This window comes from Rissa tridactyla, chromosome 9, assembly GCF_028500815.1.
Source record: "Rissa tridactyla isolate bRisTri1 chromosome 9, bRisTri1.patW.cur.20221130, whole genome shotgun sequence".
Lineage (NCBI taxonomy): Eukaryota > Metazoa > Chordata > Aves > Charadriiformes > Laridae > Rissa > Rissa tridactyla.
Window position 1 is genome coordinate 10,463,079 of NC_071474.1, and position 25,472 is coordinate 10,488,550.

General features: G+C 41.5%; 1 protein-coding gene across 1 annotated transcript; it reads right to left on the reverse strand.

Moving 5' to 3' along the window:
* Window positions 1–338: 338 nt before the first annotated feature.
* Window positions 339–23,538, reverse strand: TMC3 (transmembrane channel like 3). The gene is made up of 22 exons (XM_054215550.1): window positions 23,003–23,538; window positions 21,571–21,714; window positions 20,175–20,250; window positions 17,142–17,223; window positions 16,328–16,434; window positions 15,195–15,293; window positions 14,960–15,102; window positions 13,373–13,520; window positions 12,396–12,439; window positions 12,091–12,238; window positions 11,208–11,317; window positions 10,971–11,049; window positions 10,242–10,481; window positions 8,568–8,696; window positions 7,823–7,890; window positions 7,437–7,565; window positions 6,562–6,672; window positions 5,909–6,034; window positions 4,562–4,640; window positions 4,321–4,363; window positions 2,676–2,973; window positions 339–1,936 (listed from the first exon to the last, which is right to left on the reverse strand). The coding sequence occupies exons 1-22, from the start codon at window positions 23,110–23,112 to the stop codon at window positions 1,096–1,098; spliced, it is 3,354 nt and encodes a 1,117-aa protein (XP_054071525.1). The 5' UTR covers window positions 23,113–23,538; the 3' UTR covers window positions 339–1,095.
* Between the last annotated feature and the right edge of the window lie 1,934 nt (window positions 23,539–25,472).

The window sequence follows — 25,472 nt, forward strand, 5'->3', positions numbered from 1 at the left end:
CCGGACAGCGGGCCGCCCCTCCGGCAGCCTCCGGGCAGCAGAGCCGCCGGGCGGAAACGGCCCCGCGGCTTTCAAAGCAACAAGGAGCCATGGCGGAGACGTTGCTGTCCTCTTACCTAAGAGGGGGCCGCCCCACTCACGCACTTGCAGCCATGGCGGCCGGGCGCACGCAGCCCTGCGAGGCCTGGGGCAGCGGCAGACATCCGTCCTCCGTCCAGCCTCCAGCCTTTAGAGGCGCGGCACAGCGCGGCTTGGTGCAGACAGCGCGGTTCTGGCTAAAGCCGACAGGTCTTTTATCCCGCGTAATCCGAACAACGCACGAAAAAGGGCAATCTTCAGCACCTAAAGAAGGCGTAAAATTGCAGCGGTGTGCGAAAAAACGGGATGGAATTAAATTAGGAGTAGCGAAGGAAGTTTTTGAAGGCCAGGAACAGAAAGTTCTCTACAGTGAAGCTTATCAGGCTGGGCTGAGGAGTGTCACCAGAAAATTAATAGAAGACCTAGGATTTCATTTAGAAGGCTGGCGTGCACTGCTGCGATCAAATAACTCCATTGCCCGTGCAGTACACTCTAAAGAAACTCAGTGTTCTCTGTAATTAACCTATTGCTGATTTGTTTGAGACACACACCATAGTCAAACTAGGCATGTCAAGATGTCATAAACTGTACTGTAAACAGCAACTCTATTCGTAGGAAGCTGATTACCTGCTGAATTTATTCAGTGTAAGCATCTTTAGCTGTGACTGTGTCAAAGAGAGCCTCATACGACATATTTTTGTACTGGTTTAATGAGAGTGCCCCAAGTACATAGCTTTTGATTTTCCAGTAGGTAGTGGTTTTGGTTTTTAACACCGTAACAGTAAGTAATAAATTGGAATAACTTTCTCTTCCAAGTTCTGCAACATATGAGTTGTGATATTAAAGCGAGGTACAGTTACAGGAAAACACAAGGCTAACTATGCTTTTCCCACCTCGAATGGCAGCATACACTGTTGTTGCAAAGACTATGTTGTAGTTACTCCGACAGACCTCACACAGCAAATAGAGCAAATGCACGTACACCCGTTCAAAACACAAAAAGGTCGGGGCACTTCCTCAGACATTTGAGCATATCAGTTCGTTAGGCTCAGACACACTTAGATCAACGCTGTTTTTGGATTTCTTTTTGGTGAGTTTTGTCCCAGGTTTCGGATACTTTTCCTTGCTGTGAATGACCTGGATATACTGGTCGTTGCTGCTGTTCTGCGGATCACTGCTGGATTCAATGGAAATGGAATCAGATTCTGTTAGAGATTGCTCCACCTTTTGCTTTGATTTTGGTTTCACACGGGGCTCAGGATAGTTCAGGTGCACTTTCTTGTAGGCGTATGGAGGCCTGTCCAGGTCTAGCTCGAAACCATCGTCCCAGGATTTGTAATGCATTCTGGCCAGATCTTTGCTTGTAAGAATGTGGCCATCAGCACGTTCCCCTATGTAAAATCTTGCTGGTGGGCGAAGATCAGACAGTGAGCGAGGGCGATGGGATCTGTTCATGAATTCTCTCCCAAGTTCCTCTTCATCCTCCTCATCTTCACTGGGATGAGGAGAATACATCTGGTGTGGTGTTCGAACCACGTATCGTCTGACATTGCGTGGATACAGCTCAATAACGTCTCCTGATTCGTCTTTTCTGAAGTGCCTTTGGAGTCGGGAGGTAGAACGGAGCAATTTTTTGCGGGGCTCATTTTCGTTAACAACAAAATACCTGGTAGCATACGGTCTGCGTCCCACAAAAACAGGAGCTCCTGCCCCGAGGGCCTCCGGATTTACCTGCCGAATGCCTTTTCTGAAGAGTGGCTCAGAATGAACATCTTCAATGTGCTTTTTGAAAGGCACTGGTGCGTAAGGCTTTGTTTTACAGAGCTCACTTGCACTCCCATGCACAACGCTTGGGTACCTTTAGGAAGGAAAAAAAAAGAAGGAAATATCAAGAGTTACACTCATCCATCAGTCTAATTCATACATATAAAAAATTAATTGCTCTGGAAGTCAAACACTAGGTTTGTAAGGGTAGAGATTATGGAATCTTCATCGTTGCAAATTTTTAGGACCAGGTTGAGAAACATACTGTAGGAGTTTTCCCTGGAAAAAGGCAGCAGACAATTGTCCTCTCAGGTTACGTTCCCATTTTGTTTTCTTATTATTCTGGGAACCGTTTAAAAATGCTCTTTGTCTCTGATCACTTGAGCAAAACCAGGCAGCTTAAAGCATTAGTCTGCTGTCTGAACCAACAAGTCCAAAAGTGGTTGTCCTACGGCTAGGCTCTACAGGCATTCTGCACAGAGTTCCTTCACTCCGACCGTGTTTGCTGTGTTCATGGAAACAGTATCCTGCACAAACTATTTCAGTTACAAGCCTGAGGACAAGCTTAGTATTTACCTTTGCTTGAGGTGTGTCTAAACTCCATCAACTACATCATTTCAAAAGTTTTATAATCCCCTCTCAAATAAGGGAGAGTGAAGAAGGTGGTGTCACCAGCACTCTGAATAGTACCCATGAATGCATCTGCTTTTTAAAAATTCCTCAGCTGTTTTACTGCTCCAGACAGTCTGAATACACAGCTATTTTGTAAACAAACACAGGTATGTCATGGAGCTGCTGGAAGAAATGCCGTTTCAAAACCAAGGCAGTCTTGCCTGTTTGTGATATGATCATTCCTTGGTTTCTGTACGCTTGATACTGAGGGAGCTGGCGTTAAAGAGGTGGAAGTTGTGGGAGTTGCGTTGACAGGTCTTGCAACATCAGTTGAGGGCACAGTTTGAGGCACAGACTGGGAAATGGTTTGTATTCTGGTGCCTTTGCTCACGGGAGATTCAAAGTTCAAGACACTGCCATTCTTTCGGGGAGTTGAGGACCGAACAGAAGACTCCTGGCTCATAATATCATTTTCTTGCTCTGGTCTCTTGTCATTCCCATCCAGATTTTGGATTCTGGCTAGAAAACAGAAATTATTACAGGAACTGTCCAGGCCTCTAAATTTAGAAGTTGCCGCGTAAATGCAGCAGCTCAAATTCAACCTTCAGTCAGGGGGTCCAGTGCTAACAGAACCACACTGTGTTCAGAAAAGAGAAACTGGTGTCGCGCTGGGAGACATGGTGATAAAGTGGTGGATTAACATAATTACAGTACATGCCAGATGTAGTATTGAGGAACATACAAAAAAACACTGAACGTTGCACTGTAGGATTCCAGTATGGGCAACAATCCAATGTCTCTTTTTAAGACCCACATTTTAGTTCACAATATATACCACTACCAATACGAAGGTGGCTGAATTCAGCAAACTGGCTCCAGTGACTGTGCTCATCACAGCCAAAAGCTGAATTGGGTTTCTGTAACAAAGGAAGTCCACCTAGGACACATACCTCCTCGCCCTTAATAGTCACTCCTGATCACTGAAAGAGGGTAGATTTAGATTGGCTATGAGGAGGAAGTTCTTTACGGTAAGGATAGTGAGACATTGGAACAGGTTGCCCCATCCCTGTGGCTGCCCCATCCCTGGAGGTGTTCAGGGCCAGGCTGGATGGGGCTTGGAGCAGCCTGGTCTAGTGGGAGGTGTCCCTGCCCAGGGCAGGGGGTTGGAACTAGGTGATCTTTAAGATCCCTTCCAACTCAAACCATTCTGTGATTCTGCAATACATCAGGTATTTCACCATTTATGTGTCCACTGGAGACATAAATATAAGGGGGGGTCACTGTAGCATCAAGATCTAACCATAAGGCTACTGAATCATGTCTTCTCCTTGGCTTGGCAAATTTTCACCTGTTCCTTTCGCTGAGACGTATTAGAAGGACCTTTCTGTGGTTTCTCATTGCTAAAATCCGAGAAGCGGAAGGTGCAGGTTTCAAATTCCCTCAGGCAAAGTAGACAATTAAGTCTGAAAACTTTTCATTGCTGATGAAATATTCAACCATCTCAGGTTAAAGGATAGGGGCCATGCCCTTCCTCCTCTTCTGCCTGCTAGCCTCTCAATTTTATGCAAGGTCTGACATGATTTGAATCAGAGATACCTCCCAGGTCCTGCCCTGTTGGTGATAAAAGCAAGGAAACACTCAGTCCAAAGATCCCAGGAGAACTTCGGTATAAACTACACACCTCGTCTTTCAGTGCTGCGCCAAGACTAAGTCAAGCTGAGCTCGAAAACCATCTAAACGGAGGACTCTACAGGAAACAGTTTTTTTAAAAATGTAGTTGAACTTCCCTACGTGTATGAGAAATCAAAATGATTTTGCATCTAAATACTTTATTAATAGTGGCATCTCTAAGGCTCACCAACTTACCTACTGCCATCTGAACCACCTTCTTCTTGTCTTCAGTTCTTTCCTAAAATACATTCAGAAGAATGAAAAGCAGTAAATTATTATGGTTTAGAGAGTAAATCCACTGCTGCATAAGGATGATAAATACAGGATTGGTTTTACATCGTGGAACACTGAAAGTCACTTCAGAGATTTAATTAGGCTAGTACTTTCCTGAAGATCCCCCCAAATTGCATGTAAAAGTGCTTTGAACTGTACTTACTGTTTGGATCTTCATTCTCAGTTGATTGTTGGTGAATTTTAATGATCTCGCAATACTTTGTAGGTAATAGATTAACATGCTAGAAGTGAAAGAGGTGATTATGAGTCACATCAAACATTCTTGACTGTTTTCTCTTTGAGGGTTCATAGGTCATCAAAATGATGTACAGGTTCAGTTGCTGCTTTGTAGCACTTTTCTTTATACCATGATAACAGATCACTGCCTTCTTTCAAGCAAACATACATGAAAGAAAGAAAGAAGTGATGCTGAAAACAGATTTAAGAGCAGTTCTAATTGTGCCTGTGTTTTTTTGCAGGTGTTTTCATTGTGCGTGTAACCCTGTGTGCATTGCTAGCTTTTTTTTTTTTGGTTTAAATTCTGGACGTGCTCAAAATGAAAATTTCTGTAAATATTTTCTCGTCTTTTTTTCCTAGTCCAAGGTTACGGAACAGGGACACCAGCATTACAGCTGAGTTTGCACACTCATACCAATGTAGCTTTGTTGACTGACGGGAGTAACACCTTGTTTACACTGGCACAGCCGAGATCAGACCTGGCCAATAGATCTACTTAAATTTGTAAATATGTTCATATTTACATGGATGGGTCCTTAGAGGAAAAAAATTACAATTAGGGAGGTATTGCTTCGTTCTTTTTGATTTGTCTGGAAAGCCCACTGATGGGGCAAACTCTGCATTCGTCTGTAGTTTACAGGGGAAAAAATGATACAAAGGTACATGCAAGAAAAATGATACTTCATAGAGCAAAATTAATTTACAGCTCAAAGTAAGTATTAATTCCCAGCTGTAAATAATTATTGAGAAATGAGAGTAAGAACGGACTTCCACTGGAAAGTCTGCAGCAAGTTATATTACATTAACACTTCAGAGCAGACCTTCATAATTGATTTATCTGGTCAGAAATCAGGATGACTGGGTAGCTGCTTTGGGTGATAGACTGAGCCCTGTTCAGAGTCATAAACTAAACTAATGACCATGAGGAAATAGAATATTAATTTCCGAGGAGCTCTTAAGAGGGAAGACGGATCTTAAATCTTCCCGTACCCAGCAGCAGTGCAAGCCTTGACGCGATGTAGTGAACTTGAGCTAACAAGGTATCCCAGAACAAGAAATTCCTTTTGAAAATGGGATGACAGTCTTTTTAACATACTCTCATTCCCATCTGATCCACATACCATATATTCAATAAATTGGTTGTTTTTCAGATAGGCTTAATAAAATTACAATAATGCAGCATTTGTTCCTCAGCATCAACATTTGACTCCCCAGAGATAAGGCCAGAATTAATACAACAATTTAACGTGCCTGTGAAAAACAAAGTACTTACAATAAAAGTAGCAGTGCAGGGAGGACAACCACAGGACTGCTGACATAAGTAATCACCGTGTTGAACCATGCGGGAAAATCATTTTGAATCGTTTCAGAAACAATATCATATATTTTTTCTTGTCCACTACAAGAAGGGAGGGAAAAAAAAAGAAAGTAAAATTAAGTTGTAAGAAATCCTAAGTACATTAACTTGTTAAGCAGTGTTGCACCAAGTAAACACAGAGTTTCATCCAGAACTACTTTGAACAGTTCGGTGAAAGGAAAAAAAAAAAAAAAGATAAAAGCAACTTGTTCGTTATTTGCTTTTTAACCAATTTTTCCAAAGCACAAAAGCGTTGGCCAGGCTTGGAGGGTGCTTGAATTGAGCCACAGGACAGTGATGTTTGCTAGATTGCTCGGTGGCACATTACCTTACGTAAACATAAAATAGCTGAACCACGGATACAAAGCAAAATGTCAAGCCTCACTCAGGACATTGACATATTCACCTAGTTAAAGTTAAACTGGAAAACATCAGCAGCAGAAAAAGATTGTCCTGTATATAAACTTTTTTTGCCTTTTAACGGTAATTTGGGTATTATTGAACCTGATGAATTGTTGTGAGAGGGTGAAATCAAATTTTGCCATTTTCATTAGTCCATTATAACTTACCTGAAAGGACCACAGTTTAAAGATGGTTTATATCGGGCAATAGCAAAAATTGTTGGTAACATGCATAAGAACAACATGAACAGCAACATGGCCAAGTAGAAATTATTGGACCTGCAAGAAGGCGTAACATGTTTCAGATTATCCTAATCAGAGAGAAAGGTGCAAGTGTATCTACCTAACAAGTTCAAGATCTGCATTTCTGAAAGATCAAAATCATTCTGCTATGATTAGAAAGTCTGAACAGAACCAGTTTAAACAGACTCTTAATGACGACATTAAGAGCAGCTCTCTGCGCTGCTTTCCAGACGCCGCTGCTGCAGGCAGGGAGCTGTTTTTAGCATCCTTCTGTAAAAACCGCCCTGACTGCCCAGTTGTGTTGGGGGACAAACAGAACAGTGGCAGAAGTTCAGAAGGCAGAAGCTTCTAACACTTCAAAACGTGTTAGAAATAACTGATTCTTAAGATTTAGAGATGCCCTAAATTATTTCAGAAAAATGGGGAATTCTGTTGTGCGATGCAACAGACAAAAGCAGATACTTTGTAGCTTTCAAAGAAAGAAACATCAAAAAATAGAACTTGCAACAGTTAACATACGTAGGTTATTGTGCTCAGAGTTGTATGGGAATAAAGCATTTATGTTAGGCCACATATATTGGTCTAGGAATATTCCCTGATTTGTTTTTCAGTTCTTGCGTATCTTTAACTTCCCTGCTTTAACTATGTTTTTGTCACAGTCCTTTGCTACGAGTATTACTGTCAAATTTGATTATCAACTCTCAGAGCTAAAATCTCCTGTCATTTTCTTCCTATGCACAGAAAACATTTCCATTATTTGCGTTATTTATTCTTTATCTTTTTCTGTTATTTTGACTAACCGAGACGCTCTGAAAACCTGCTGATGTGGTACATTACACGTTAACACAGCCCAGCTCCTCAGGTACATGAGTCCAATCAACTTGAGAACATTGAATGCTGGTAAGCAGGGTGAAAAGAAAGCTCCCATCCTGGAAAAACAATATCATTTCAGTGCTCAGTGTTGCCAGAAGCAATTTTAATAGCAAAAGAACACATGAAAAAAAAACCCAACAAACCACCAGAGGTAAACAACAGCTCACTATCAACAGACAATTTCTTATTATAATAAAGTATAAAGGACTGCATTACTAATATCCTGCTTGAATAGGTTTCATTGGAAATCATCAGATTGACTTAGTAATCAGCCAACAAAGGACAAGAGAAACCACTTCCAGACTATACATACCAGATCATTCCTTGGTTGTAGACCAAATGCAATACATTCTCTGCAATTTTGAATTCTCCATATTCTGGCTACAAGAAACACAATGTAGGATGAACACCTTGCCAATCTTTTTTTTCCCTGATCATTTATTAGAAGCATTTGATGGCATGAGTTCACAGACAACACGTAGCCTGAAACATCCAGACCAAATACCAGCTTTTGGCAGGCAGTGGGAGCACAGTAAAACCTACTCTGCAGCAGGGGCTTAAACAAACTAATTCCTCTCTAGTTTACTTCACTTCTTTAGTTAGACTGAGAACAGTCCTCGGCTTTTCATGCCAACAGCATCTTGCTACCCAAATATTACCCACTGTAATTTTCTTAAAGGGCTGTATGTTTTTGGTTGTTGCTTCTTGGACCACTGTCTACATTATGGGTAGAGGTTACAGCTACAGAAGAGAGGATGTGGGCAGCGACCCCATGCCCTCAGTCTCATCTTTGACTCTGGGACTGCTCCATGATCTCATTTTGGGAAAGACAAAGAGGTTTTTGCACCATGGCCATGAAAGTAGGCTTGAGAAAAACATCCTGTCTCAGAATTGGCCCCGTGCCCTCCAATTGAAACTCAGTGTTAGCTATGCCTTCATAGATGTGTGCTACCAAGAAATTCTTTATCTGTTGAAAGGCCTTAAGGAAGTTCAATACCAAGGGAAGGAGCCTAGCTATCTTCAGCATTTTAGTTTGATAAAATAAAGACCGTACTTACAAACTTGCTCTCTAGATCCCAGCACCAGCAGTCACTTAAATATCGCACACACAGTCCACGGAAAAAATCAATTAGCAGGATGCTTGCGACTGTGAAAATCATGTCGATAATTGAAAGCTTTAGCATCTCCTGGAATACATATTGTTCACACATACTGAGTCATTCTGGAAGCAAATGGGCTGCATGTGGCTCTTTTGCATTTGTGATTGTATTTTGGCTTAAGCTTAGTATACTGATGAAATATGATTTGAATATATAAACTTTTTCATTTTAAGCTTTTCCTGTTTGATTTTTCCCTCATTGGCCTTTGTTCTAGCAAAGAAAACAAATACAATCAAGCTTCCAGTGTGCCCCCTGTTGCTTGCAGCAATAAAACTCTGGTCCATCAGAACTTCAAGCTTTCTTTTTAACGACTGTTCTGAAAGTTTATCTAGATAAGCTGAAATGGGTTGGCTTTTTTCCCTGTTGTACCTAATCCGTCATTATACTAACTGCTGTAGTACAAACTTGCTAAGTGCTTCACAATGAGAAATACTTATTACTCCTACAAAACCAAACCCAGTGGCAGTAGGATCATCAAGCAATAAGAGAGACCTGTTTAGTGCTTAAAAATGAATGAGGTTATCCTATATTTAACTGAGCTTTAAAAGCATACAGTTAAATAGAAAAGATTCAGTTCCAAACATCTCTAGCCCATTCCAAAAATTTCCTGGTGCCTGTGCAATAGGAAGAGGGGCATGCAAGAACAGAAATCAGCCTTTCACACCTAGCAAGGGACTTTTACTCCAGATGATCAAACAAGACCTTTAATACCGCTCACTCTGGAACCAGGAGCTCAGCAAGTCAGAAGCACGTTAGCATCCTTAATCTAGTGGCCTAGACATTAGTGCAACACTGACAGAGACCAAAGTACGCTGGATCAAATGACACCTTTTGAATTTTGTGTGGTCAAACTTTCTCTCTGTATGTGTTAGTGCCACTGCTAGTCACTCAAAGTAAAGGCCACAAGCGATGTCTGCTTCACACGCAGGGAAACAAAAAGTGTCACATGAATTCTGCAGATTTTCTGCAATCTGACCGTGGGAACACGCATACTGCCGCCCAACTGCCTCCATGCTTATGGACTGACAGCACTTTGAAACCTTTTATTGCTCAAGAACACTTGATTCTCTAGTGATTTACCGAGGCAGAATGAATAGAGAATTCGGAGATACCGTACAGATGACCAAGCGCACAATCTCGTGCTTGGCTCGGGTCTGCATCCCCATCGGTCCAGGCAGCGGCCTGAATCTGCACAGGGCACATGTTACTTCTAAACATTTTTATAGTGGTGTTTCTCTCCCTGAGTTCAATAGGATGCATCATATTAAAATAGGATCTGTCTCACGCATCTGTAGATATCTGCCTGTGCAGAGCTGAAGACAGAGACCAAAGCCTGGTGAAAGAACATTTGTACAACACTAAACGCATTGTAGATACTGAACAAAGAAGAATGCTTGTATCTGGGGCCAAATCACTTGGCGTAGTCTTTACGCTTTCTACACAATCCTTAGCTAAATTCTGGAATTTATACAAAGAAAAGCTCTAAAATGGAACACAGCACAACATAATTTTAATTTTTATGTCAAATGTGGATTAGGAAGAAGTTGGTGATGTAATAAAACAATTACGTACTTGACCAACATACGTCTCCCAGCACTGATCCTGTGGGTTCTGGGTGTTGAAGGAAACTGTTTTGTTAACCAGTGAGTCGGAGACTGTGAAGCCTTGAGCACGAGACTCTTCCAATGTGGCAATGCCATTTGTCTTAATTTGTACGTCAGGAATAGTTGTAGATAAATTGTCTTCTTTAGAAAAAGTTTTGGTCGCTGAGAAGGTGGTGGAATTACTTGCATTGTTGTTAATGTCAGAGTCCTGAAATAATAAATGTCCTGAAAGCTACTTTTTCAGCTGTACATACCTGAAGATGTCTGTACCTGCTACAACGTACACACATAGAGGCATTTCTTCATGTCTTTTGAAGCAGCAGTTAAGGTGACTGTTAAGCAACTGTCAGTGTACGGAGTCAGATGGAACTTGTAAGGACAGTACTGAAAGACGATTTTAGGTAGCTGGAAATATTTGCCTTAAAGTGATGGTTTTTTTTTTTTTTTTTAAATAGTAAAGTAATGCACAGAAATTTAATTATCGTGTTACATCAGCAATCAAATGAATCCAGTTATCCTAAAAACCTACAAGCAGTTGTAAATGAACACTACAAACTAAACTTAACTTTACAATTCTGTCAAACTAATGTTTTAATCAAACAAGTTTTCATCTGACTTCCTATATATCACGATAAATGGAACTCAATCTATAAAGTCTACTAGCTTTACACATCAGAAAACACCAAGTTAAACTTACGGTGACACTCATACTGTCCACTTTATCCAGGAGAGCAATGATTAAACTGTAGAGGTTTCCCAGGTACAGAACAAGAACCCTGAGAACGAGAGTAAGATACAGGTTACTGGCATTGTTATCCCATCGGCTTCTCACACGTTCTCTGGTTTGGCTGGACTAAAACATGGGAGCAGAGCACATCTCTCCTCTTCCTCCCTTTTCTTCCCACATATTTTCTACACTGCATAAAGCCCATACCTCGCAAGCTGGAAGCGAAGAGTCGTCCTTGGATGATACATCTCCAGAGCTGCCACAAGTTCAAAAGCAGAGGGTGCGATCATCGTGATGAGTGACACAACTACGCTTACCTACGGAACAGAAAGACGCAGCCTTTTTGTGGCTTTGCGTGTGGATTTTCTGTGGTACCTTGGCTGCTGATTGAGATACTGCTGATGCACATACAATGGTGATTGCTTTTCTTGGAGGAGATGCTGAAAAAAATCTATTATTGACTTCAGTAATAACAGTAGTTGTGATCCAGAATTATAGATCTGGAATCTTTACTTCAGACATTCTAGCTTCAAAGTTTCTGCTTTATTAATTAAAATAAAGACTTAACACACGGGAAATATGAAGCCAGCATCTTCCCCTGAAATGCAAGAGTAGCTTCTCCATATCTATTCCCTTCCTACTCTCAGTATCCACTCATTCCGCTGACGGGAAATATTCACAGAACATTCAGTATCCCCCAGCTGAAATCAGCTGTTGTCAAAGCTCGTTCCTTTCTAGTCCCTTGGCCCAGCGTTCGCTCAGCTCAATCGTGGGTGCAAAAGTAGATTTGTAAGTGACAGGAGAGTTTATGCTCTGTCCTCACGAAACAGGGGCCAGGCAGATCTGCAGTCTGCATGAAACGAGGACCTGCAGCGTCCCCCTGCCCACCGCAGCTCTGCCAACACCTCGCTGCAGAGCAGAGGCAGCAAGTGGGCAAAGAGAGATGCCGGTAACCCCCACGCTGCCCTCTCCTTCCTCATCGCTCCTGGCTGATCTCTTGCAGTTTCCGCCTCAGTGCACACCATTGCTACGGAGAGCCCCGAGACAATAATCCTGCTTCCAACACAGAGGTGACAGAAAGACGGTGTACCTCGTTTTTTTCCCAAAGAGTCAGTTCCTTTTTGGTGTGCTCTAACCTTTGGGATCGATCCACGACAAAGTATATGATGTAAATACTACCAGCAAGCGAGAGAAGCACAAGGATGTTTGCAATAATTCTTAAGCTTATAGTCACTGCCCTGGGGGAACAAAAAAAGACACAGCCAACACAGTAGGTTGTTTTATGACACCAGGGTTTTTTCTAACATGGTTTTAGAAGTACGAGACAAGCAGATTAGCACTGCTGTCTGCATTGAAACAGTGCTCTGCAAAGTATCTCTGGTCTTAGATACATACAAGTTTTTGCTTTTCTTCTTTTCCTGCTCTTCCAATATAGCTTCCTTGAAAGAAACACAGCGTTATCATTTTAATAGTGTTCAGCAGACACAATGCATATATCTTTCACAGAAAGTATCAAGTATACTAATAAAAAATTCCACATCCTGAAAGTGCAGGTAGACAAATACATCTCTGTCCTGCATAGTGCTTTAGGGGTGGTAAGCGAGCTTAACTCGCGAAGGAGGTTTCTGAGAAACAAATACACAGTAATCAAATATCCGGGCACTTTCAGTCATGCGTGTTCAGTGGGGTACAACCAGAGGTTTACACTACCGGATCTTTTTCCAGGACGTGCCTATAGAATCCATGTGTCAGTAATATAATACAGAACTGTCAAAAGTTATCCTCCGTCATCGAAATAACTAAATATCATAGCTTATTAATTTATCCTTAACACAATTTGAAGTAATTTTGTTCCATGACTTAACGAGAACACACTAAAGTTTGGAAATAAATTACTCTAGATGAAAAGCACATCTGTTCTTAAATTCTAAATGGAAAACATCTGTATTTAAAGCAATTTTCTAATATTGAGAGAGCTGTAAGATGTCCCTGGACCATTTGTTACGGAGAGTTGAAATAAATGAGCGTTTTTACATTGCTAACACGAATTTGATTCTATTACTCAATGAAATTGCATTAGATCAAATTTGTTTCTAGTTATCTAACTTCTTGTCACACATACAGTGGCATTAAAGAAAACTCTTCCGAAGAAGAACACAATGGCCTCGCTGGGATGGAATGACAGTGTCAGCAAGTGTGATGTGGCTGCAACACCACACAGAGATGCGACACCAGCCCTCCCCTAGGCAAAGAGGTCTGTAAATGAACACCAAAACCCAACAGGAAACGCAAGGGAACAAGAGGAGAGACATATATATCTTACAGATTAACAAACAAATCAACTCTAAATAATTTCAAGGTCAGTTGCTCACCCGAATGCTATTAACTATGGCAGCAGCTTTGCTCTCTGCAGCCTCAGGGTTTCCTATTAAATAGTCCCAAGCACAGAAGAGTCTCCAACAGAAAGTGTAATTTTCATCAGAGGCACTTGCTAAACTCATTCTCGAGTTCTTTGCCATTCTGTAAAAAAATATAACAAATAATCAACTGTTGTTAATGTGTGAAGATGAATATGAAGGAAATCACTGATTTGGTTCAGATGTCTATGCCTTTAGAAACGAAAAATTTGCAGCAATTAGTGTCATTGTTGGCAGCTTTCTGAAGAAAATCAAACAGGGTGAGGCTCAGAGCATGAGCTTCACTTTTGTTCTACTGCCAGAGTGACTCACTGTGGAAGGGCATTTTGATATTTACATTCTTTGTAGCTGACAAATAAAGCAAATAAATCTCACTAGAGCTGTGGACTTAACCGTATTTAAGTTTTACGATCTCCAGGTAGGATCCAGCTGGAAGATACTGTCACTATTACTGTGATTACAAGCTACTTTGGCAAAATCGTGATCATGCACAAGATCTGTTTGTTTTCTGTATTGTTTTCGCCCTCAAAATTTATGTTACTGTCAAAGAGAAAGCCAGTGCCATTTTACAGACGTTAGGAAAAAGAAAGAAAACCCCATCTACTCATCTCAGAGTGGCAAGATGGCAGAATAGTGCAAAGCGTAAGAAATGAAATGAAGATTAATAACTTATGAAAGAAAGGGCATCCAAAAGGACAATGGTAAAAGGGGAACTGTAAGCAGCTAAGCAAAGAGTCAGGGAGCTCAGTCAGAAGGGGAAGAGCTAATGGTATCCAGAAACTGCAGTTGTGTAGATCAGTGACAGACATTTGGGTGACCCTTGGCACAAACCAGCAGGTAGAATAAAAATAAGCGAAAAGGGAAGGTTCAGCTTCAAAACTGAGAGTTATTACAGGCAGCACTAAAAATGTCTCTGGACTGCACTGACATGGAGAAATAGGTATCCAGAAGGGAAGGGAAAGCAAATCAGGAGAGGACAGAGTGACCTTGCCCATCTCCAAGCATTGCACGTTCCGAGATTTATGGTCCACGCCAGCGGTCTGGTGCTCTCTGCTAAGTGACTCCTACTCCTGGCCCCTTCATCCGCAAAGAAATTAAGCTTACATTCTAACGGGATGCCATCTACCGGCTGAAACAACGCATATGGCATTACATCTAGGATGGAATTTTTATATTCGTATTTCAGTAGATGGGAATTATAACGCTGAAAGCATTACACTTAAAATACAAATTTCTGTCATTTATACCAGAAAAGAGAACAGAAAGGGCTTCCATGATTGACAGACCTAGAAACACAAAGCACACGTCATCTTCTGTGCTGCCCTCCCTTTATAGACTGGGAAACTGAAGAGAGTGCAAAGATAATTGATTGCGAGATGAAGAGCAAACTAGAACTAAACTCAGTCTGCCTCCCTGATATCAGCAGATTTGAACAGGTTAGTAGAGCTAGGCAGAATAAATACAGAGGAAAGGGGATAAATACACCATTAACGGTTGCCTGAACACACAAGCTTACGAACAGCAATAAATGCGAAGTCTTACTTTTTTAAGAGAATGATGAAGCTGTAAGCAAACACTGCCATTCCCACAAGGAAGTAGGCAAGAGGCAGCCGATATCCAGCTTTTCCAATCTTCCTGTCATGACCGTAGTAGCCATAAAACAAAACAGAGTACTGGAGGTAGCCCTGCAAAGACCAGAACCCGTAAGTAAGAGCAAGTAACTAATGATTACAACAGCACAGCGACAGTGAAACAATAAGAGTGATTTTAGTCTTGCCCCTAGCGACCAGATGGTGTCCAGGTCTTGAGCAGATTTAATGTGATCCTTGGGGATGGTCTTGCTGACAGTGCTGCCGAACGGTGCTCCGGCCAGTAGCTGGGAAAGAGAGAGGAGGTCTCAGAAGCGGTACGAGCCCCCCTGGCCTGGGGCTGCACCGCAGAACCCACCAAGAGCCGCCCACACCCACGATGCCATCAGGATGGCGAGAATTGGGTCGTTCCTCGTCCTAAACTAGAAACCCCGTGAGAAATCCTGCATTCATTTTCCACTAAACAATGGGGGGTTTTTTGCTATCTAAGGTCTACCTATGGGGAAGTTTAGCGCTCTGTGACATCTTCAAAATGGCTGAGAAATGAAGGGAGAGATCAACTGAAACCATTAACAAAACAGCTTTAAAAGTTACGTTTGTTTTAATTTAAGCATTTCTAAATTAAGTATGACAGAGTTCGATCTCAAAATGGCATTTCAAGATTAAATCTCCTTTTCCTTAAAAAAGTAAAAAATGAAAGTGAATACCTTTTTAATTTCAGTTTACTTTTTTGTTTGTTTGTTTGGTACTTACTTTTCTTTTTAGTTTAGCCAATGAGAAGAAAAATCAGATATCCCCATGTTTTCTGATAATGCTATTAAAGCACAGTTTGGGTCAGGCAAAATAATATTTACGAATAATTTAATAAAGTTAACAAATAGCCTTACTTGCGTGCACGAACTAAACAAAATTACGGCTATTCAGAAGATCTGGAAAATTATTTCTAATGGACAATAATCCAGATTCTGAAGAGGGATGTTATGTTTTTCTGCCTGTAAATGACACTAATAGGACTTGAGCATACTCAACACCAAGTACAGCTTTTAGGATTTGTTTCTCCATTTTAGTAATTGGATACAAACATATTCTGTAAAAGCATTAGTACCATGTTGACAAAATATCATCTCTAACACTAATAGCAAAATTCTCTTATCCTTTGGCGGAGAAAAAAACCTCTTAATAGTGGAATTTATTTTAAATAATTCATTTTAAATTGTACATTTCAAATTGATGTATGCCTTTAAGCGTGGCATTTGTTTAATTCAAAAAGGAAAGTGCAACAGTAAGCATTTTTCTGTAAATATTAACAACATGTTCTTACCTCTGGTAAGACTACAAATGCTCCTGTCATTATGGTAAGTACAATATTGATTCCAAACAGCCATCTCAAGAAGATGAAGTAAGAGGCAACTCCAGACCCAAAATGACCTTAAACCACAGAAAATAGTTATCTGAGCTACACAGTCTATAAAAGCTCACATAATTTATTCATGAAGCATTATTTGGCCAATAAAACAAAAGAAAAACCTTTCTTATTCATGCAGGGCATACGGCAAAGTAGAGAAAATGTTAATGTGTCAATGAGGAAATTGTAATTCCAGCACCAGCTCTGTTGGGGAAGTCTCACAATTACCAGCAGCATTTAAGGCAAGCAGCGGCGGTGCTGGCTGACACCATCCATCCATTTTCCTTTACCACCGAAGCAGAGAGGTGTGACCTGGCCGCTGACGTAACATTAAGGGCTGCTTTAATTCAGTTCAAAGACTCAAGGGCTGCTGACGCAGGTTACAACCGCGCTTAACCCTGGGCAGATCTCGGGATGTTGGCCCGAGGATGCTGCCCCGTGGACCGTGATAAACCAGAACTAAATCTCACTGCGTTTTCAGAACCGCAACGGGACAAATTTGACTTTTTAAGAGTTACCCCCCCGCTAAGACCATAGATGAGGACTGCGCAGTGTCTGAGGAACTAGGAAAAGAAGAAAAAGCAGTTTAAAATGAAAATGTCACTGCTGAAAGTTAGCATTTAACACTCTTCCAAATATTATTTAATTCACTAAATTAAAAAATAAACCCTAAGATCTAGCATTTTAGCAAGTGCTTTACTGTTCAATACCATTAAATCTTTATACTTACTCTCAATTTTCTTTATTCTCATTTCCCATGGAATAAAGATTACCACAAAATTATATGCGAGCCGAATAAACTTCCTCCAAAGCTGAGGAAAAAAAAAAAAAGCAGAGAAATGAGAAATACGACAGTTTTACACGTAAAAAAAAAAAATAGAAATGCAGAGTGATTTGCTCATATCTTTCGTCTTGTATCACAAGAAATATTACAAGCAGTTATTACTAAGGTCTTAGAGCACGTCTGTGGGTAAGGTGGGTAAAGCAAACCGTGGTGGGTTTTTGAAACACACAGATCGTGGGGGGCACAGCAGTCCCTGACTCTGCTCACCCGCCAAACTCCGGAAAAGTGAAAAAGTGAGACAGAGCGCCCTTTATACACCTCTGAGGGGACAGCCAGGAGCCACCAATCTACGTCTTTTACACATAAAGATCGTGAGGAACCAACAGGAGGTGGCCAACAGGCACCATTCCCTGTCCCCGTCTCCACGGCTGGGCAGTGGCTCGGGGAGCAGAAGTCATCCAAGTTGGGTACTGCCGGGACGCCTAGCCTCTCTGTAATTTGTGAGGGAATCCCGCTGCACTGCGCCTCAAAAATTTGATTTCTAGGACGAACAAGTGAACAGGCAACTAACTTCAAATTTAAAAGAAGCATAATGCCATTTTTTCTGGAAAATTCTGGAAAATAAGCTTTCGTAGTCAACAGCAGCAAACTCAACTACTATAATCTCAGCTGTGTGTCTTACAGCTGACACCTGCAGAAAACCTGTGGTTATATTTTGTAGAGCTTTTATTCATCTTCCATTTTTCGCGTGGGCAGAGGAAAGCATCTTCCTGCACAGTGGGGTGTGCATACGCACGTGGGAGAAGAAACAAAATCTGCATGTGCAAAACTAATTGCAGTTTTTGATTTGTCGAGTTAGAGCTAATAACTTTACAGTACCATCAGAAAAAATAATACTTGTATATCATGCATTATAAAGTATTCCTAGTACAGCTAGTTGTTAAAAAAAGCCCTATATTTTAGTAAGCAGCAGTGTCAATATTATATCGTGAAATCTAATCTGAAACCAAAGAGAAGTAAATAACATTTTAATGATCGAATATATCATCAATATCTTTAGGCAAAGTTAATTAAATTTTATGGCGGTATGAGTATTTTATTGCATGAAGGGGAAATATTTTAATTAAACAAAGAAACGGTAGATGCTGTGAATTGCATGAGAATTGCTAGGATTGCTGCTTTCATTGGAAAACAGGGTTCACGAGGCTGAGAAAGGAATCGAGCAGCTTGTGCCAGTTGTACTGCACATGTATAAAAAAATACAGAGGTGACCATGTATTTCTTAAAATTGTAATTAGATAGCTATCACCTCTTTTCCTGCCTACTGTGTACCTGAACAAATAATTTATACCTTTAGAATCCAGAGTATGGGTATATGATGTTAACTGCAAACATAAAAAAAAAATACAATGCAAATATAAAATAATTGAACTGAAAAGGAAAAATGCTTTCGGTGTCAAAACAGTAAAGGGTATTTTAACTTTGATTTTCTTAAATAATGGCATGAATGTATTGTCCAATTGTGAATAGTTTATATTTTGCCAATTTAAAAAACTTATTTAAAAACGTATACGCTCACAGCTGTGTTTTGTTCTTAGCACATGTGCAACTATTGAGCTCTTAATGTTGATGATGTAGTGCTTGTTTTGCTGCACTACAATTTTTGTCTCCTTGGTCACCATGCTATTTTCTGAGAGAATACATGAAAATGAAGTCCTTCCAGTTAAAAAAAAAAAAAAAAAAAAAAGGTAGCTCATTTTGTTGCATTTGCTGAATTTATCCCTGATGTAAAGGCTATATTCCCTAATTTGTGCTAGGAAAAAAGAATGCAGTTCCCCTACACATGCTGAGTGGCGCTAATTACTGCTGAATATCTTCAAGCAAATGCATGCAATAGAAGCAATTAGGTTAGATACAAACTTTTATTCGTTGTGAACTCTAAGATGAAAGCCTCTGGTTTTTTTTATAGGGAGGGGAATATGAAGAAGTAATGAGCCCGATCTCTGATTTACCGCCATGTATTGCAGACCCCTGGCACTTCTCTTTCTAGGTAGCATCTTAGTTCCACTCGAGTCAAAGGCAAAAACCAGTATTTGTTTTAAAAGCATTTATTGCTTCCACTGCGTTTGCTGCACACGCAAAGGCAGAACAAGGAAAAACGACTCTCTCCTACCTTGGAGAGTTGTACTTTTAACCTTTGCTGTGGGGCAACGTAACAGAACAACAGACACACATACAGCCTTTCACTTGTTCACATGAATAAAATGCATGGTGTTCTATTTTACCGTTACAACCCTGCCTTTTTGAATTAAGATAAGTTCCTCATGAACAGTCTGCTGATTATGATGACAAAAATATTCTTGACTGCTTAGATGACTAAAGATCTCTTCTCTGTTGGTTGCATATGAGGGACAATTTCCTACATTTTATTAATTTCCCGAAATTAGGGCAGGGTCTATTTTCAGTGGCGTAAATAGATTTGCTAAGATTGGATGCAAATTCTTTGAATATTATACAAGCAAAAGCCTTCTCTAACAATGTATTTACCATAAGCTATTGTAGGATTGTCTTCCAAACTAAAAGCTAGACACATTTTTCATACTAAACTATTGAACTGTGGCCCCAGAGTCTGGTAAAACAGCTCTTCAGAGAATACTGGCATCGTGTTGTCGGTATCCCGTTCCCATCACCCCCTCTAGCAGGCATCAGTATTCGTAGATTATTTGCAAGGGAAGTTTATACTGCGTTAATAGAACATCCATCCCTCAACACATCAAATTAGTCTGCAAAAATGTAATTACTAAATTCACAATAGGAAAAAAAAAAAAAAATAAAGCAGCTTTCAACTGCTTTTTCTACCCTCTACAGAGCTCTTGAGTTGGAGATCAGCACTGCATAGCAAACACGCTTCTGTGAATGAAAATCGCAGATGATTATTGGTATAGAAAAGAGCTGTAACTGAATAAAAAGCAGCCATACCTCTGCACCAGCGGCTTGGTAACCTCTTGTTCTAGTGAGCCTCCCTTCGTACTTCAGCACGATCTCCTTCGCCTGTCTGCACGAGAAGGTGGAAGTTCATTCTACGTTGATCCTGTTACTCCGAGCCCCTTACCCTGCACGAGCAGCGACTAGCAAAGTTCTCAAATGCTCTGAAGTACAATCATGGGCCGTCTCCCCATAAAATCCTTATTCAGGCAAAGCTTGTTTCTTTTCCTATTGGGGATTTTACTGACACTTTAAAACCATTGAGAATTTTGTCTGAGAAAACTCAACATTCAAAAGTTTGAGGACCGGGAGAGTTTTCTATTCCTCTAGTTATTTTCTCTGCCTGTTTGATGCAAAGTCTTTCTTATAAAATGGCACAACCAAAATGAGTAAAATAACAAGATCCCCGTTACAGTCTGGTTAATCTCATGTGTATACTAACACCTCTTCTGCAAATACGGTGTAGCGCTCCTGTAAGATGCAGAGGTGCGTATTCCTCTGGTCGTACGCAGTCTTTGACCTCAGCAGAAGGTGGATGGGGACCACCAAAACCTCATCAACAGGAGCAGCTCACAGATTCTGCCCAAGACAGAAAAATCTCTCTTTTCTTCCAAGATTACACAAGTGCCCTACTGCTGGTAGGGATTCCTCGTGACTAAAATGCCATCCTAGCATCATACAGGGTTTTAAGAGAAAGATGCCAGATGAAAAGGAAAAATAAAGCAAGCCCCAAACAGATCACGCTGTGAACAAGCTGACACAATTTAGACTGGTGGCACAAGGAGTGAGGCACCTACTCTTTTGTTGTAAATTTGGAATTATTAATATAATAATTGCAATCTCTTAAGCTGTGAAACATATTATTACTACCCTGAATGTACCTTTTAAACCTACAAGTGTCCAGTATTTACTGCCCTTTACAATATGTTACCTGAAGATTACGGCCAGCCTCTGTTCTCATACCAGGTGATCGTCACATGCAATTACCATGAAAACGGCAGACTGTTTCTCCTTTTTGGGACAGAGTGAAACAAGTCAGCTTAAAAAGGTATTACTGAGCATTACCAACAGCCTTTCCTCAGGCTGCTGAATAGCTGACACACTTGTTTTAGTAGTTAATAGCCAAAGCGTGGTTTCTTGCTCTCTCTGCTGTACAGTGGCTGTCTAAAGGCAGCCACAGGAGACAACTTCACCTCCAGACATCCCACCCCAAGGCTGCTGCCTTCAGCCAGCCCTCGGATCTTGTCACAGCACCCTCACGGCATGCTTTCCTGGCGGCTCTAAATCATTTCTGTGCGCAATCCCTTCCAGCTTACACTGAAAAAACTTCTGAGGCTGGAAGCACTGTCACAGTCAGTGGCCCTGAAAGCTTTCGTGCCAGCACAGTTACCTGAGCGCCCTCAGCTTCTGCCTCATCGGCCACGGCCGGCAGCGGATGTTGGACATAATCTCCTTCTGGTACTGGATGTTCTGAAAGATCTGCTCTGGGTCATGGCTCTCAGCCTTCTCTTCACCCATATCATCGTCCGAGTTGCTGGCAGCCCGGCACACACCCCACAAGAGGAAAAACAAGACAAATTATTCCCCTTCAGATCCCCAGCAAACTGTTGATTTGCACAGGATCCAACCTATTACAGCAATATAACAGCAGTGAGCTGGGGAACTCACACAACCTTATGGTTTTAAAGTCGATGAATAATTTGGATTATTCCCCCGTCTCCAGGATGCGCCTCTCTTCCTCCCCACCTCTTACTGCTCAGTCATAAATCATCCCCGCTCCCCAACAGGAATCCCAGTCTTTCCGAGCATTTCCAGGCATACAGCTTGTACATCATGCTACCAACACACTCTGTATATTTTTCTGGAACAAAGTGCTGTCTAAACATTTCCAGCAAAAGCACTTAACGTTCATTTATTCACCGTGTGGTGTTGGCCTTTTATTTTGATTGTAATAATGATAAAGTATTTTCTTGTTAGAATGGGGGGAACAGATGCTTAGAGTTCCTGTTCCGCGTTCCTGTTCCCTGCTGAGGGGGACAGGAGTGTGGGACCTCGCAACACCAGGAATTACTCATCCCTGTATAAAGATTCATGTGCTTTGATGCAGATTCCTGTGGATGATTATTAAATCACCTTTTCTGATGCTGTCACCACCTTTGCTAACCTACAGCTCTCAATTCCCTCTTTGAAACTGGGTATTGCGTAAGAAACAGCAGCAAATATCCTTCCTTGTAAAGGCCCAGGTCTAAAAACCTGTGGTGACTCTTTCCCCTGAATGAAATGACGAGATCTGAAGTACTGCAACAACCACCAGCTAGGAAGTTTTCTAACTGTATTGCCATGTACTTATTGGGAAAGTCGCCTGCAATTTTGCTGAAAAAGCAACACCTTTTAATCACTTGGAAATAAACCATAACCTAAAGCCATGCCTTGTAAGAACGTTCAAAGGACATAGCTCGTCAGACCGCTGATCCATCAATCCACAGTCCTGTCCCCTCCCGTCACAGGTGACATTGGAGGGAAATGTATAATAGACAGGAAAAGTACATACAGATTTCTTACCCTGCTGTACCCTGAACTCATTGGAGTTACACTGTTTTATGTTCAGTGTTTATGTTGCAGTATGAAACATGACTTTTGTGAAAATTTAAAAAAAAAAAAAAAAAGAGTTTGAGAATACATCTTACTATAGAGAGAAGAGTGATTTTTCTCATGCTCCTTTTCACGTTACTACGCTGTCTAAATGAAAGCCAGAAGGCACGATCCCACTTCTGTGCTAGGCAAGGCAGATTTGCAGTTCAGGAGAGAGGAGGGTCTCTTACCTGTGGGGCGGCTCCTGGTAGGTGTAGATGCCGGCGTGTCGCTTCACCGTTCGATACTTTTTGCAGGACTTGGCAGTTTTTGCCGCAGCGGAGCCCGTTGCTGCTGCCATGGTGGCAGCTGCCACCCGCAGCAGGTGAAACTCTGCCGCACTAGAAGGAAGCCTTCAGCTCGCCGGTCAGATGTCTCGTAAGCAGCCAAATGTTGTTAAGTGGAGAGCAGGGAGCGACTGCGAGCCCTGCCGAGCAGAGGATTGCTGCTCCAGCCCTGGAGAGGACCTCTCCTGGCAGTGCCTGCATCCCTTAAAGCGGCAGCGCGCAGCAGCCCCTGCCAGGGCGCTTCTAAGCGAGATGCCCAGAGGTGAGGTAGGGAGCAGAGTCCAAGGGTGGGCCAGCTGCGGGCCTTAATTCAAAGCCAAGTTTCCCTTGTCGCAGGGGAGGTATTCTCTCCAAGCACCATCCCACCGTACCACGCTGGCCCGCTCTGGATGGTGTTTCCCATGGATGCACTGGATGTGCTGCTGACATCTTTGCTTCACGTGCTTGAGAATGTTCTTGCTGGGGGAAAGAGAGACAGTTTACATTTTAGCCTTTACCAACAGAGAAAAATGCGACGTCATTCTCCCGCAGGACTTCCAGATCCTCTCCCAGAGGACAGCCCGGACAGAACACATGGCTGCTGCTGTCCTGGGCCCTGGCCCCAACCTCTCCCCATGGCCTCCATTTGTTATACCTAAAATTTATGGCTTTTCTCTTGGAGGTAGTCAAAATACCTGTTATTCAGACAAGTACAGATTACCAAGCAATTAGCTTTTTCTTGCTAGTTGAAATATCTCACTTACGCTCAATTCCAGTGATTACTGTGTCATCTTTAATATTTACAATAAGCATTGACTAGATTATTGGTGATAATAATAATGCTTATTTCTAGAGCTAGAACACTGGAAAACGTTATCATCTGATGCTCATTTCCCATTTCTTCAGCTCTATTACTTAACTAATTTTAATACAAAATTATTTTAATAGATACTAAAAGTATATTTAACACTAAGAATCACTTTAAAAGACAACAAATGGACTGGTGCTGTGAGCTTGAGGAGCCTATATTAAACACCTATTCTTTCTCTTACTTTCTCTGTGTCCTGGGGCAAATTCTTGCACTTTTATGCCTTATTTTCCATCCTTAAATAAGGATAGTATTTCTGCATTGCATAGTAATGATGCACTCAGTGCCTATCATATGATGCTTACATATTATTACATCATTAACTAACATCACATGGGCATGAACTTCCTAATTCACTCCAAGTATTCACGTTCATGGTAAAACTGACAGCAAACCACCAGCTTTCAGTTTTGAGTGGCTCAACCATTTTGTCAATAGCTTTGACCCAGCTTACATCTACTCAAAAAGTAATCCATCCATTTCATCCAAGATTAACTACTGGGCAACTGTACTTGCCGGCAGCCGTAGTTTCATGGTGGAGAGTCCCCTGACATCGTTCCTGTAGTCAGCTCCAACACCACCTCCCCACCAGCATCTCTGTGATACTGGTGTCGGGTTGTTGGGACAGCAGAGACTGCTCCGAGCTTTGCTGGGACCAGGGCAGCTGAGGAACTTGACACGTGGTCGAGTGAATTTCCAGTGCCTTTCTCCATCGTAGAAGTTGCGGATATTCTGGGTCACATTATTAAAACAGCAAAACAGACCGAGAAACCTTGATATGAATAGTTTCTCTGGCCAAAATTTGACACACAGAACGTGGAAAGAAAACAAGAGTTTACAGAGAGTTTTCACTTGTTCCTAGCGTGGTATTTTCTCTCCTTAATAACTCTGTGCGCAATGCGGCAAGGGCTTGAGTTACGTAAATCAATGGTCTGTTGTAGTTAACTTTTATTTGCAACCTCTGACAAGAAAGAACATTAAGTTCTCCCTGCTAAATTTCCTGTAGAGAATAGCACAGGCGGCTTTTTCCCTCTGCCCTGAGTTAATCTAAAATATTGCCGCTTTCTGAGAAATTTTAGTTTTTCGCAATCATGTTTCTGTCCGTTGCACTATACTTCATTTAGTTAAGTAACTAAAGGGCTAAGCAGTCACAGGCCTCATTATTTATACTCTGAGAGTTACTCATATGGTTTTACAGTTTTGAAAGTCCATTTGGTGTAATTCACTCCACAGTTTTTAGATGACAAGGAAGGGTCATCTCAGATAAAGACAACTCTGCATTTCCAAAATGTAGTCAATAGCAACGCCCAGAGCCCCAGCTGTATATTGTTTGCAGCTTCCCCAGAAATCTGGGAGTTCCATTGGCACAAAAGCACCGAAATGGTAAAGAAATGCCTCTATTCAGAGTTCAGTAAAACCAGGCAGCTGCATTCTGCACCACCCCCTTCTCTCCCTCTTTTGTCACATGTGCATGACTTTTTAAACCTCGTAAAAGCCACTGGTGGGACCACCACTTGGCCATGTTCT

Excerpts from the sequence above, each read along its gene's own strand:
- TMC3 (XM_054215550.1), bottom strand. The coding sequence starts at position 23,112 with ATGGCAGCAGCAACGGGCTCCGCTGCGGCAAAAACTGCCAAGTCCTGC. Across the intron at positions 11,050-11,207 it reads CTTCGCTTCCAGCTTGCGAG|GGTTCTTGTTCTGTACCTGG; the intron begins GTATGGGCTTTA and ends TCTCGTTCTCAG. Across the intron at positions 2,974-4,320 it reads GGTGGTTCAGATGGCAGTAG|CCAGAATCCAAAATCTGGAT; the intron begins GTAAGTTGGTGA and ends TCTGTTTTCTAG.